The sequence below is a fragment of the Octodon degus genome, unplaced genomic scaffold, assembly GCF_000260255.1.
Source record: "Octodon degus isolate 3935 unplaced genomic scaffold, OctDeg1.0 scaffold00032, whole genome shotgun sequence".
NCBI classification, from domain to species: Eukaryota; Metazoa; Chordata; class Mammalia; order Rodentia; family Octodontidae; genus Octodon; species Octodon degus.
Window position 1 is genome coordinate 13,823,524 of NW_004524608.1, and position 15,069 is coordinate 13,838,592.

At 34.0% G+C, this 15,069-nt stretch overlaps 1 protein-coding gene across 1 annotated transcript in view; it reads left to right on the plus strand.

The window, feature by feature from the left end:
* The window catches only part of Baz2b (bromodomain adjacent to zinc finger domain 2B), a 338,801-nt gene that overhangs the window by 190,649 nt on the left and 133,083 nt on the right, over window positions 1-15,069 (plus strand). Inside the window, exons 5-7 of the mRNA XM_023713794.1 lie at window positions 779-969; window positions 6,893-7,096; window positions 11,088-11,483. Coding sequence (XP_023569562.1) covers window positions 779-969; window positions 6,893-7,096; window positions 11,088-11,483 — 791 coding nt within the window. The remainder of the gene's footprint in view (window positions 1-778; window positions 970-6,892; window positions 7,097-11,087; window positions 11,484-15,069) is intronic.

Below are 15,069 nucleotides of genomic sequence, written 5' to 3' on the forward strand. Positions count from 1 at the left end.
TGTAACTTTTAATGGAATCTTGCTTCATTCTTCTAATAATTCTTTGAGATTGAAAGTATCCTTATTTTGCAGCCAAGATTAGATAGTTGTTCAGGAAAATAATGATTGCATTTAATGTAGTTTAATCAGGACTTGAAACTAATTCTGGTGCTTTTGCTTCTGTATCTTATTATCTCTCCAATCAACCAACATGTTACTTCTTCTGTAGCTAAACATTAACTTCATTGAAACTCATATTACTAGTATTCTGTTTTTCTTTCAAATGATCATTAATATTTCAGCAATTTATAACTATTAGAATCTCTTTCAGAAATTATAGAAGCATTTTAAAAAACTTACTATTCTTTTTAACTTGAGTAAGTGTTTTTGGAAAAATATTAGCATTTAATTATCTTTCTAAACATATTTTTAATTGAAGTATAATTCACATAATGTTAGTCTTAAAGTAAAAATTCAATCCATGTAATATAGCTGCCACATCTCTGCTTTGTTCCAAAATATTTCATCACTCCAAAAGGAAATCTCATGCACATTAAACAGATGTTCTCTGTCTCCTTTTCCCCCAAACAAACCCTAGGAACCACAAGTTTATGCTGTCTCTCAGCATGTATCTTTTGTGAATATTTGATATATATGGAATTATATGAGAGTGACTATTGGGTTCTAGCTTCTTTCTTTAAACATGTTTCTGAGTTTTATTCGTATTATACATATATTAGTACTTCATTCATTTTTATAACTGTAACATTCCATTATATTTTGTATTTTTATTTTCAAGGTGTAAATGGGTCAATTAATGGAAACAGCACATCTGTAATTGGTGTCAACACTTCAGTACTATCCACTACTGCTTCAAATTCCATGGGACAAACTAAAAGTACAAGCTCAGGTGGAGGAAATCGAAAATGTAATCAGGAGCAGAGCAAAAATCAGTCTTTGGATTCTAGAGCTGACAAAATCAAAGATAAGGTAAATTATTCTTTAAAGGATAAATGATACATTTAAATGAGATGTAAAATACGTATTTAAATGAGCTATAAATGTTAGTTCTCACTTAAATATATATTTTACATATATAATTTTTAATGTCAAACCACCAGAATCTAGCTGAGTAGAGTATAATCCTGGCATGCTAGAGGGCTGAGGCAGAATGATCCGCAATTCAAGCACAGTCTGAGCAACTTTGCAAATTAGTGAGACCTTTACTGAAAACACAAAAATAAAAAGGGCTGAGGATGTATCTTAGTGCAAAACCCCTGGGTTTAATCTCTAGTACCTCAAAAATTTTTTAAACTGAAAAACAGAATTAACAAGTTGATTTCCTATGCACAAAACATCCTATTTTTACAGATGTGTAATTTTATGGTGTGATATAGTATTTTAAGTATCTTTAAAAAGTAAAGCCATCTGTGCTATAATAAATAATATAGTATTAAATAATAATAATAGACTTAAAACATTTTGTGTGTTTAGAAGTTGAACCTTACTACTTAGCAATACTTCTAGCTCCAGTAGCTAAAATTTATTGAGAACTTCCTATATACAACCTCTGCTCTAATTGTTTTGTATATAATACCAATTTCATATTTTGTATACCCAAAATGAGGTAGCTGTTGTTATTACAAAACAGTAAACAGAACACCAAAATAATTAGCCAATAAGTAACTGAACAAGGTTTTGAAGTGAAGCAGGTCTACTACAAAACCTATGTTGTAGGAAGAAAAACAAACACAGGAAGCCCCAACCCATTTTTTGGGAAATTTAAAGTATTCAAAGCATACAGAATAATTCTGTGTGCCCATTTCTGCTGATTTGACACTTAGCATAGGATGATCAATTTTTCATCTATATCTTTATATAAATTATCAATTTATTGCTTTGAGTCCTAATTTCATTCTTTTGTTCATTGCTGTTTGACACATGGTTAGACCGTGCTAATCAAGGATCCTGGTGGGGAAAGACTTTTGTTTCTGGTTCAAGTAATTTCTTCTTTTATGCTATGTCTTGTCAGTGGGTGGGTTCCTTACTAGCTGATGGTTTCTATGATGGTGTTGAACGGAAGCTCCAGTGGTAGGCAGGAGACCTAGGGGTACATGCTATGTAGTGAGTTTCATGGGCATCCCAGGAAGCAGCTTCTGAGTAAGTTTTGCCAGGAAACTAATGTGTGGCTTCCTAGCTAATTTTACTGGCACTATAGCTGGCAAGCTCCCAGCCAAATTCTTCTGGCACCGTGCCAGGTAATGTTTCCTGTGTGCCAGTTTTGACTTATTGTATCTTGAGCAGCTCTGCCATTCAGTGTGCAGTAGTCACATCCTGTCCAACTAAAGCTATCCTTGAATGAATGGGGATTGGAGGAAAATAGGCCTCTCCCAAAGTTATCTTTATTTCAATACTCTATTGCAACCCTACAGAAAGTGGATACTATCTACATCAGTTGTCCCCACATACTTTCAAGGTCTCTTCATCCCACTCAACAGTTATTCTTCTGTTACTAATTAATAACTTTTTCTTTGTTTTTCCTTTTTCTGGGATTTGAACCCAGACCTTCACACTGAGCTACATCCCCAGCCCTTTGTATTGTTTTAAATTGTCAGACAAAGTCTCACTGAGTTGTTTAGGCTGGCTCAGTGTGTGACCTCTGACTTCTGGGATTATAGGCCTTCATTACCAATCCTGGCTCCTTCGTACTTCTTTATATTAACATTTCCCTATTCCAGTTGTTAATGTGATTTCTGCTTCTGGCTAGATCTTGTCTGCTGCCAAATTATATCAGATGTGTAGAGTGTGTAGATCACCAATTAAATTCACTCTAGCATTTGGATCTCTCCAAGCATTTGCATCCCCTTTCCACCTCATGCCAAGGAAAATCTGACATCTCAACTTTATAAAAGTTAGGCCAGCATTAAGTTCATGTTTCAGTTTTTCCAAGCTGAGACCCTTCAGCTACATCTTTTAACATTTTATATATTGGATCACTCATGTCAGTGCATTTGATCTACTTCCATATGTAATTTCTCCTTCAGTGAGAGATCTTGGCTTATGTTGAACTAAAGCCTTGGCATCAGTTGCAAATATTTTGAAAACAAAGACAATTATACTTGTCTTACTTCCACATTATGTGAAGACAGCTTTCAAGGCCTGGTTTTCCAGTGGAAGAGTCAAACATTGGTGACCTGTCCCTGTCACTATAATATCGCAAGTTTCTGATATACAATAGCAAGAATTTCAAGATGTAAGTAGGAACTGCATCCAGATGCCGTTGTTCTGAACTTTAAACCTGAATAACATGTCTCATAGGCTTCCGTTTGGAGCTATAAGTTATCATTTTATCAAATTTTTCTCACCTGGGTTGTAGCTCCATGAGAGTACTTGCTAGTATGCTATAAGCTTAGGGTTTGATCCCCACTGTGCAAAAACAGAAAAGATATAAAGATGTTTTATTTCATTTTGCCGAGTATATTTCATAAGGGTACTTCCTTTAGATGTTTCAGTTCCCTTCTCAATAAAAGACATTTATTCTCTAAAGTATAGCACAAGCATATACAAGATTCACTCTAAGAATCTTAATGGTACGCATTACAAAAATTCAACCATGTTATACTTGGGCCCCTAAATGAACATTGTTTCCACTTCAGTCTATGCCACTGAGCACTTAAGCAAACAAGATAAAAGACTCTTGATTTTTCCTCCCAAAGACAGTTTCTGGGTCGTATTCTCAATCCCTTGCTTTTTAGTTACACTTAGTTCTTCTCCTTTATGCTTTGCTTCCAAGCATCTTCACATTGGTATAATCAGCAAGCTCCCGCCTCTGAGCTCCTGCCAACCAACTTCTGTTTGCCAGACACTGAATGAAATATTACCTGTTTTTGACACCCACAGTTTTGAAGTAAATCTCAGCCATCATATCACTTTATATGTTTTTATATGTATTTCTGGTTTTTTGGTGATACTAGAGGTTGCTTAGCCTCATGCATGCTAACCAAGTACTCTTCCACTGAGCTATATCTCCAGGCCTTATATGTATTTCTAAAGTTAAGTGCCACACTTTTAAACTTCTCACTATTGCATCTGTTAGAAGTAGTGTTAGAAGCTAGTAAAGCCTAAAATCTAAAATATTCCCTGCTTCCACAAGTTCAAGACATTGTGCAAAACTTGCAAAGATGAATATGAAACAATCCCTATCATTGGCTCTAATGAGGAACTTATATTAACATTACTAAATAGAATTAGTACTGGTTAAAGTAAAAATCTTTTACCAGGAGCATGTGTTAAAACTTAAAGCCCTTGTTTAATAATGTAAAGATATGGATTCCAAGGTACCATACTAATGTCTGTAGAAGCAAAGTGAAAGTAATGCTTTAAAGAGATTGGCTTTTAAAGTGAGGTGGGGCTGGGGAGATGGCTCAGTGGAATAAGCACTTCCCTGGCAAGTGCAACGGCCTGAGTTCAATCTCTGGTTCCGCAAAGAAAATACGAAAAAATAAAAAAATAAAAAGCAAAAAAGTGAGGCATACTAGAACTTAATGGGGCTGGGAATATAGCTCAGTGGTATAGTGCTTGCCTGGCAGGCGTAACGTCCCAAGTTTGATCTCCTGCACCCCCTCCCAAAAAAAATGACATTATAAATAATTTTGGATGGTTCAGCATCTTTGGTTTTTCTGGTAATGGATTAAGAAAAATAGAGATGAAAGACTTTTGAACTAGAGAAAAACAATCTTACAAGTTTTGACCTAATATTTTTCAATATTAAAAGTTCTTTAAAATTGCTTTATTTGCTCTCTTCAGGCATAGTTTGAAAAATTCTTCTTCAGCTAATTTTGATGTCCTCTCTTTGTGGAGACCAAGGAAATAAATTGGTGCTTTTTTACCTATTTTTCCTCTAACATGCAAACTTGTGTCCTCCATTTTTAGTACTCCTTTGCATGCTATAAAAATATGCTTTGTAGTAACCATGTGCATTTGAATCACAGTTTGTGAATAGTGATTCTTAAGTCTTATTTAGAAGTGGGATCCAGTAATCTGATCTAAAAATTATAGACCAATTACTTGGGCACTAAAATAGTTTGTTTTTCTGTGCTAAATCACTCTATAGCTTCCTCATTCCTTTCTTTTCCTAGCCCCTTCTAAAAGTAATAACTTCTGCTAAATAATCTGTGACATATTGATTGCAAAGAAGGAGCTATTCTTCTGCCAAATAAATGGTAGGCTTAACATTAATTCATTATTTTCCTTTATTCTCTTTTTTTGTGTATTTCAGTACAGGGTCTATAGGGTCTCACTACACAGATCTGACTCACAGTGATTCTCCTATTTTCAGCCTCCCAAGTACTGGGATTATAGATGCACACCACCACACCCAGTCTCAGTTGCCATCTTAGCGCACTCAGGGAGCAGGGCTGGCACAGTGCACCTGGGATTGAGCCAAAGCAGGCACTTTAACCTTTATTCTCTACCTTACAAACTACATCTAAATTTTCATATTACTCTCCTATGCCTGTCTGACTTAAGTGAGGGAGATACTTCAGGGAATAACAGTGACTATTAGTCTACTTGTTGAAGGGTATGTTTGTGAAGAAGACATAGGCTACCTGGGAGCAGTTATCAGAGAGTCACTGCAAGCAGAATGTAATAGGAGGAATGATTCTAATTAGAGCAATTTATGTTAGGTAAATTAATTTTCAGAAGGCATGAAAAAGTATAGATTTGAGCTGGTTATGGTGGTGTGTGTCTGTAATCTCAGCATGGGGGAGGCTGAGGCAGGAGGATTGCCATTCATTTGAGGCCATCCTACTCTACATAATGAGTTCAAGGCTAGCGCACACTGCAGGGTAAGACCCTATCTAAAAAAAAAAAAAAAAAGTATAGATTTGCAATCTGTAACTGTGTTTTCAGCTTGGCTTCCTGTTATAGAAGTATATTACTCTTTCATTTTTCCAAACCCTGATAGCCAAGAAAGTCTGTATTTTTGTAAAGACTGAAACTTCTGTAATTTATTGATGCTTTAGTATTTCATTGTCTCATCAGGAAATGTTATTGAAATGCTCCTAAATAACTTAAATTTGTTATTGTATCATTTCATAAATTTTCCTCATTTTATCCACTACATATCTATTGTTTAAACATCAAACTTCCCCTTTCTGAGACTTTTATCTTTTCTGCCAGCTTTCAATTTTCTTTGTCCAGTATTTTTTTGTGTTGTTCTTTTCTGGTATTATTGTTTTGTATTTTTTTAGAGTCTTAAATATTACAGAAATCTGTATTTCTCCTGTTGTATATTTTTCCATCTTTTTTGACATAAACCATTAAGTTATTTTGTGGTAACTAAAGCAGTCCATAAATCTTTTACTACCTATTTTATCTTCTCTAAAGTACTTGCTGTGCTATGGAATTAGATTCTTCTAAGTTAAACCTGTGGGTGCCACTCCCTCCATCATAACTAGAACGAAAGTTACTGAAGACTAACTACTCTTTTCTTGTACATTTATACACAGGTACCTAAAAAAATGCGTTTAGCACATTATATCACATTTTTGGCTATTTGCTATTTCTGCATATAAAGAAGACTAAAGCTAAATATATATAATTTCAACATATGAACTATGAACTTTTTAAAGGTCTTATAATTTGAAAGATAGAAAGAATATGGATAGAACTAATATACTACATTGACAATTTCCGTGCTCTAGATAGGAAAGAGTTTATACTTGTTGCTAAAGACTTCTGTCAGATAAGTTATTTGGTTATTTTGTTAAATAATTGACCTCATGATATGTTGACTTTTCTTTTTCCTAAAATAACTTCTCAAATTTGAAAATTACAAAGACCATATCTCCTTTATTGAAATTTGATTTAAAAAAAAAAAAACATTGCCAAATATCTTGTCTTTATCCAGAAACCAAGGAAGAAGGCTATGGAAAGTTCTAGCAACAGTGATAGTGATTCAGGCACATCATCAGACACCTCAAGTGAAGGCATTAGTAGTAGTGATTCCGATGATCTAGAAGAAGATGAAGAGGAAGAAGATCAAAGTATTGAAGAAAGTGAAGATGATGATTCTGATTCAGAGAGTGAAGCACAACATAAAAGTAACAACCAGGTATAGTTTTGTGAACAGTATCCAAATATTATTCATATTTACAAATTAACTAGTTCATCTTGACACTCAGAGTCTCTAGCTTTAAAGTTAATCACTTTGAAATCTTTCTGTTGAACACAAAAAGTAGAATATGTTCATAAAAACAGGTTTAGTATATTTTTTGTTAGCTTTATACTGTGTATGTTAAGTCAGCAGGAGCACTTTTTAAAGTATTTTTCACCCTTCACAGTAGCATTCAGAAAAATGAAATGCTTAGGAATCAATCTAACAAAGGAAGTAAAAGATCTGTACATTGAAAATTATAGTACTCCACAAAAGAAGATCGAAGAAAGATGAAAGAAAATAGACAGATATACCTTGCTTGTGGATAGGAAGAACCAACATTGTGAAAGTGGCTGTACTTCCAAAACTGTTATACAGATTTAATGCCATCTCAATCAAAATACCATTAGCATAACTCAAAGATCTAAAGAAAACTTTCCTAAAATTCATCTGGAACTAGAAGAGACCTAGAACAGCTAAAGCAATCCTAGGCAACAAAGGCAAGGCAGGAGGCTTCACAATCCCTGACTTGAAACTATACTAGAAAGCTACTGTGATAAAATCAGCATAGCAGTAGCAGAAAGAAAACAGACCTGTGGATCAGTGAAACAGATTAGAAGATGCAAACACAACTACAAACACACAGTCATGTTATCTTTGACAGAGGAGCCAAACGTGTTCACTGGAAGAAATCCTCTTTAATAAATAGTGGTGGAAAGACTGGCTTTCCACATGCTGAAGGCTAAAATTAGACCCATCTCTATCACCATGCACTAAAATTAAAATAGATCAAAGATCTTTATATTAAAACAGAAACAGTCAGTCTGCTGGAACAGAAAGTAAGTAGAAATCTTGAAGACAAGGATAGGCAGAGAGTTCATGAACAAAAACCAAAATACAAAGGAAGTACTTAAAAGAATCAACAACTGGGATCTCATCTTATTAAAATGTTTTTTTTTATTTCAAAAGAAATCACTAACAGAGTGGAAAAAACTACCCCACAAATTGGGAAAAAATTACAGCCAGCTGTCCCTCAGAGAAAAGACTTCTATCTAAAAGATACGTAGAACTTAAAAAAAAAAAAAAAAAAGTTTTAAATCTCCTAAATTCTAAGACTCAATCCAAAAATGGGTATATGAGATGAATATACACTTCTCAGATGAAGAATACAAATGGCAAATAAGGCCAGCCAAATAGTTCAGCGGATTAAAAAACGCCTGCAAGGAGGCGTGAGGGCCTGGGGTTCTGATCCCTGGGGCCTGCTGTTCCCCCTCTCCCCGCCTTCCCTGGGAGCACACCAAGAAAGCAGTTGAGACTGGGTGTGGTGACACCTGCCTGTAATACCAGCTCTTGGGAAGCTGTAAACAGGAGGATCACTTAAGAGTCAGATCTAGTAGAGAGACCCTGAACACCCTATACACCCTTCCCTAAAATACAAAACAAGCAAAACAAAACAAACAGGAAATAAATATTTGAAAAATGTCCAACATTATTGGTCATTCAAGAAATGCAGATTAGGGCCAGGGACATAGCTCAGCAGACTAAGCGCCTGTTTAGGCAAGCACAGGGACTGGGGTTCAATCGCCAGCACCACAGTGCCAGCCCTACCTCCAGGCACATTGTTCCAGCCACCAAGACCAGGTGTGTGGTACATGTCTGTAATCCCAGCACTGGGGAGGCTGAAAACAGGAGAATCGCTATAAGTCTGATCCTGTACCAAATACATTAAAAAACAAAAAATAAAATAAATGCAAATTAAAACAATACTTAGATTCTGTGTCACTCCAGAAAGAATGGCAATCATCAAGAAAACAATAACAAATGTTGGCAGCACTGTGGGGAAAAAGGAACTGTTTTCCACTGTTGGTAGGAATGTAGATTTGTACAATCTCTGGAAATTCCTCAAAAACTAAGATTAGAGGTCCCACTTGACCCAGCTATTTCCCTGTTGAGTATCTCCCATTAAGAATTAAAAACATTGGGCTGGAAAGATAGCTCAGTGAACTAAGTGTCTGCTTAGGCAAGCACAGAACCAGGGTTCAAATCCTTGCACCACATGTAGTGCTGGCCCCCATAAGCGCTGAGCCAGCCACCAAGTCTGAGCATGGTGTCATAGACCTACAATCCCAGCACTGGGGAAGCTGAAAGCAAGAGGATCACTTTAAGTCTGAGCTGCATAGTGAGACCCTGTACCAAATACATTAAAAAAATAAAAATAAAAACATACTGTGGCAAGAGATGTACAGCCATGTTTATAGCAGCACAATTTGTAATAGTTAATCTTGGAAACAACCCAAATGCCCATCAATAAAGGAATAGATAAAAAAGATGTGGTATTATAAAATGGCATACTAAGCTATGGAGAAAGATAAACTTGAGGCTTTTATAGGTAAATGGATACAATTAGAGACCATGCTCATAAATCAAATGTCAGACTTCCATCTGTAAACATAATATTGTCTACATGTATAGGAAACTTTTTTCTTTTCAATTTTTTAAAATTTTTGATCAGTTTTGCATTCTTACATCTGGTAATCTGAGGAGTTTGAAGACAACAATGTGCAGTGTGGGAGCCAGGGAGATGACTCAGTAGAATAAGCACTTGCCTGGCAAGCACAAGGGCCTGAGTTCAATCCCCAGTTCCACAAAAAAAATAAAATAAAATAAAATAACAAGAGCTATGTGACAACCATTAGTGAATTCCTGTTTTTTGTTAAGTGAAATTCTGTATTGTTTTTAGTTAATTGTTTTAGTATTTTTATTTTCTTTATAAAATAAAAATATATATAATTTTTTTCACACTGTTAAGAAATTATCCAAGTTTCTTTCCACTAGTACCATATAAAAGCTCATTGTCCTCAGCTTTTTGCCATCCTAGGTAAGCTAGTATGTCTTAAAGTGAAAACTAGTTTATTTTTGACATTTAATACATAAACAATTATGGGGGTAAATATTATATTTTGTTATATGTATACATTTTGCTGTACTCAATCAATCCATGACAGTTAGAATATTTACGCTTTAAAAATTTGTCATTTCTTTGGTGAGATAATTTGGAATCCTTTATTCTAGCTTTGTTGAAATGTCCACTAAATTATTGTGAGCTCTAGTCATGATAATGTGCAATAGAACACCAGAACTTATTCTAACTATAATATCATACCCACTGATCATCCTCTACCCTGCTGTCCCTACTCTTTAATATAACCATAATTTTATTCAAATGATAGATTAGTTTTCTACATGCCTCATGTGTATGAAATTATACAGTGTTTAGATTTCTGTTCTTGGTTTATTGCATTTGGTGCAATGTCCTCTAGCTTTATCCATGTTGTTTTGAATGACAGGATTTCATCCTTTTTATGGCTGAGAGGTATACCATATATACGTACCACACTTTTTTTTATTCATTTAGTTATAAACAGATTGATTTCATATCTTTGCTATTGTAAGTAGTGCTGCAATAAACATAGGAATTGAAATATTTTATTTAAAAAAAAAGACATTGAAAGAGTAAATAAGATCCAAAATAAATAATAGTTATTGTGAAAGGGAAAGAAACTGCTTTAAAAGAAAGAACAACTGGAAGAAAAGAAAGGGGAAATATATATATTTGTGTGTGTGTGTGTATACACACAAGATAGCTAAGATAATTGCGCTACTAATTTCTGTTAGTTCATTGAAAGGAATGTTTTGTGCTTATATTGTTTGATTAATTTTGTGTGCCAATGTCTTGAAATCTGAGCAGCTACTTTGGAGGTAACAATATGCAAGTTAAATAGGCATTGTTAATTTCCTAGTATCTTGTTTTGACATTGTATGTCATTGTTGTCATTGTTTTTCCTCTTTAAGAATTTTTAGAATTTTAAAAAGCAGTTTTTTATCCAAGATTTATTGCTTAATATTCTTCATAAATATTAAGAACTTGTCTTTTACATTTTTTTTCCAGGTGCTATTACATGGTATTTCAGACCCAAAAGCAGATGGACAGAAAGCAACTGAAAAAACCCAGGAAAAAAGAATTCACCAGCCATTACCTCTTGTGTCTGAATCCCAGACTCACTCTTCATTCCAATCCCAGCAGAAGCAGCCTCAGGTTTTATCACAGCAGCTTCCATTTATTTTCCAAAGCTCTCAGGCAAAGGAGGAATCTGTGAACAAACACACCAGTGTAATACAGTCTACGGGATTGGTGTCCAATGTGAAACCTTTATCTTTGGTAAATCAAGCCAAAAAGGAACCTTATATGAAACTCATAGTTCCTTCTCCTGATGTACTTAAAGCAGGGAATAAAAATACCTCTGAAGAATCTAGTTCTTTGACCAGTGAATTGCGATCAAAACGGGTGAGTTAAAAATTACTTGTACAAGAATTTTAGTATTAGAAGTGTGAGGCTAAAGGAATGATAGAGCATATCCTTGCTTAGCATATGCGAAACCCTGGATTTGATTCCTAGCACAAAGACAGCTGTTATATAGCCTTGCTATATTTCTTAATTTTGGGGGTGATTCTGTAACACCAAAAAAATTTTTCTCTGATTTTATGTTCATATATACAGATTATTTTTGATAATACAATCATGTCATTCTATTCCCTTGCCTACATCTAATGTTTTAGGAATAAACAGGGATAAATACATTTCATTATGACAAGTTGTATATACTTTTCTAAAAGTGAATGCCCTTTTAATATCAGTTATGTTCTTGAAGTAATTTATCTTTGCAGTCCTAGTATTTATAACCTCGAAGTGTAAAATTCCTTTCTAAGGAATTTTTTCTTTTCCTGTTTTTTGTTTTGTTTTGTTTTGTTTTGTTTTGTTTTGTTTTGTTTTGTTTTGTTTTGTTTTGTTTTGTTTTATACTGGGGATCAAACTCAATACCTTGTACTTGCCAGGCAGGTGCTTATGCTGCTGAGCTTTGTCACTAGCCCTAAAGAATCATTTTTGATCCTGATATGGTAGTGTGTGCCTGTAGACTCAGCTACTTGGAAGGCTGAGCTAGGAGGATCACTTGTCCCCAGTAATTTAAGGCTAGCTTATGCAATATAAGGTGATTCCATCATTAAAAAGAAAGAATTATTTTTCTCTGCAATTCTTAATGAATTATATGAAAGTAATTTTTTATTAAAGTAATACCAGAATCACTTTTTTGTGATACTTAGGATCAAACTGAGAAACAGTCTACCACTAAGGTATTTCTGTCCCCTCATTTACTTTTCTTTGCAGACATGGTCTCCTGAACTTGCACAGGCTAGTCTCATATTCTTAATTCTCCTTCCTCAGCCTTATTATTGTCTGGACTTAGAGACATGCACCACTTACCCCAACCACCTGAGCCATTCTGAAGAAAATTTCTTTCTTTATTTTTCCTAACTTTTGATTTTATATTTCTATAGTTTCATGACCAGTAGAATTCTAATAATTAAATGACCATTGTTTTATATTCTAGAATTATCCCAGCATGGAAAATGCTATGTTAGAACATAATATCCTGTCTCTTGGTTGTTATTGTATTCTCAGCATTATTATTAGGCATCATAATCATTAGATAACACTTTAGAGCCTTTTTATTGTTTGTTGGCCATTGTTTTAAGTGCGGGACATGCATTTATTCACGAGATAATAACATCTGTGAGTGTTACCAAAATTATTAACTTCATTTATATGTGATGTTTGGAAAATTGAGGTTTATAGAAATTAACACAAGATCACACTGCTGTATAGTGATGGAGTTAAAATTCAAATCTAGGTAATTTTGGTACTAGACTTGTTAACAACTCTAATAAATTTTCCCTTTCAAAAAATTCAAAATATCCTTATTTATTCACCCTTTCTGTGAAGAATTTAAGAACCATGTCTTTAATGAATTAGCCCTTTTTGATAATCAAAATTCATGATTCTCAAACCTAAAAATATACATGATTTGGACTTTCAGACCAGGAGAAGAATTTGGAGGTTATAACACTCAATTTTGTCTGAAGACATTTTGCATTTAAGTTCACAGAAATTTTTGTTCGGATTGACAGAGCAAGCACGTAGAGGCTGGACAGACTTTTCAACTCAACTTTTCCTATAGTACTCCCATCCAAATGGATATCTTAAAACTGCAAGAGATTTATTAATTATACAAATCTTAATTCTCTCTTCTTTTTTATATACTACTCTTGGTATCAAAAAGGACAGTATATTTATTATACAAGAATAACAGATACTAGCCTTGAATAAAATGCTCTAGTCTTTGGATATTCTTAAAACCTATAGGTATAAATGTATGAGAAGAGATTCTTTAAAATATAGGAAAGAGAAATTGCAGAAAATTTAAAAAACAAGTGAAAAAAATTATTTTATGGCCCTTTTTGATCTTATGTATTTAGAAGGAAAGTTTACTTTATAAAAATACAAAATGATTATGTAACAATTAAGAACTAACATAAAAATACAATGATACCTTATCTCATGAACTTAATTTGTTCTATAATTTTGAAAAATAGGCACGTTTGTATATACAGAGTTTGCAAACAAAAACAAAATTTTGCCAAATGCTTCTGTTTGTGGACTAAATTGAGGTACCATTTGTTGTATACTAATATTTTCTGCTGAAAATATAAACCTTGTATGTATGAAAGTATTTTCTATAAGAGTTGCTATAAAATTCCTCCTAGAAGGTGAATCCAGGTCTTTATATAATTTTCCATGTTTTATTTACTGGATAAATACTAATTAAACAGTTTCCTTTGTAAGGTATTGCCTTGGAATGAGTATGGCAGTCCTTGTTTACAAAGTATTATCTTGATAACTTTCTAAGTTAATACAATAAAGGTGTTAAATAAGGTGAAGTTTATGTAGAAAATGTTTAGTTTATTAGTAATGCTTTTTTAGAATAGTAGTTTTGTGTGGGATCTGCATTTGCACTGAGAAATCCTCAACACAAATCTTTGCTAATTTGAGGGTTATGGGACCAGATTTGATGCTGAAAAAGTTATTGATTTTAATTTCATTGATTTACTTTTTCTTTTTTAATGTATTTGGTACAGAGTTTCACTATACAGCTCATATACATAGTGATCCTCCTGTTTTCAGCCTCCCCATCACTGGTGATTTTAATTTGAAAGCAGTCATTTTTAATGAAGATTTTACCTAAAGCTAGAAACTCGGCTCTATTTTTCTTATTTTAATTATTCGAACTTTATATATTTTAATTACTCTAGTATAATTTTACTTAGTCTGGCTTTACAGTTTTCAAGGCTATTCCAATAGCTAAATTTTTTGTTTCTCAAAATGTGCATTTATTTAGATTAATTTTTCTCAAGGAAATTATTTTTGTAAACTGTTTTACCCTTAAAATGTTAATGTGCTAAAGGTACTCTGTAAGTTCCATAGACTATTGAGCCACCATTCCCTCCAGTTTAATGTCTTTGTATGTATTTGTTTATTGTGTTGGGGTTTAAATCCAAGGCCTCTGACAAGCTAGGCAAATACATATCTTTACCCCTTGTGATATCTTAGATCTTTGCTTCAGAGATTTTTTTTCTTCAAGAAACATCTATTCAGCAATCTAGAGTTTTTTCCAGTATATAACATGTCCTGAGGGGTTTTGTTTTGTTTTTTGGTGGTACCAGGGATTGAACTTGAGACCTTGCACTTGCCAAGCAGGTGCTTATGCCTCTGAGCTATATGTTCAGCCTGAGAATTCTAAGTAATGTTTAGGGAAGACTATAGATGACAGTTTTTCTACTCTGAGGGATTTATGAAAAATACTATGCATTAATTTTTAAAAAAAAATACTATGTAGCTGGGCATGGTGGTGCACACTTGTCATCCCAGCACCTGGGTATCTGAGGCAGAAGGATCACCAAGAATTTGAGGCCAGTTTGGGCTCCATACTAGGTTCAAGACCAGTCTGAACTTCATAGCAAGACTCTATCTCAAAAAA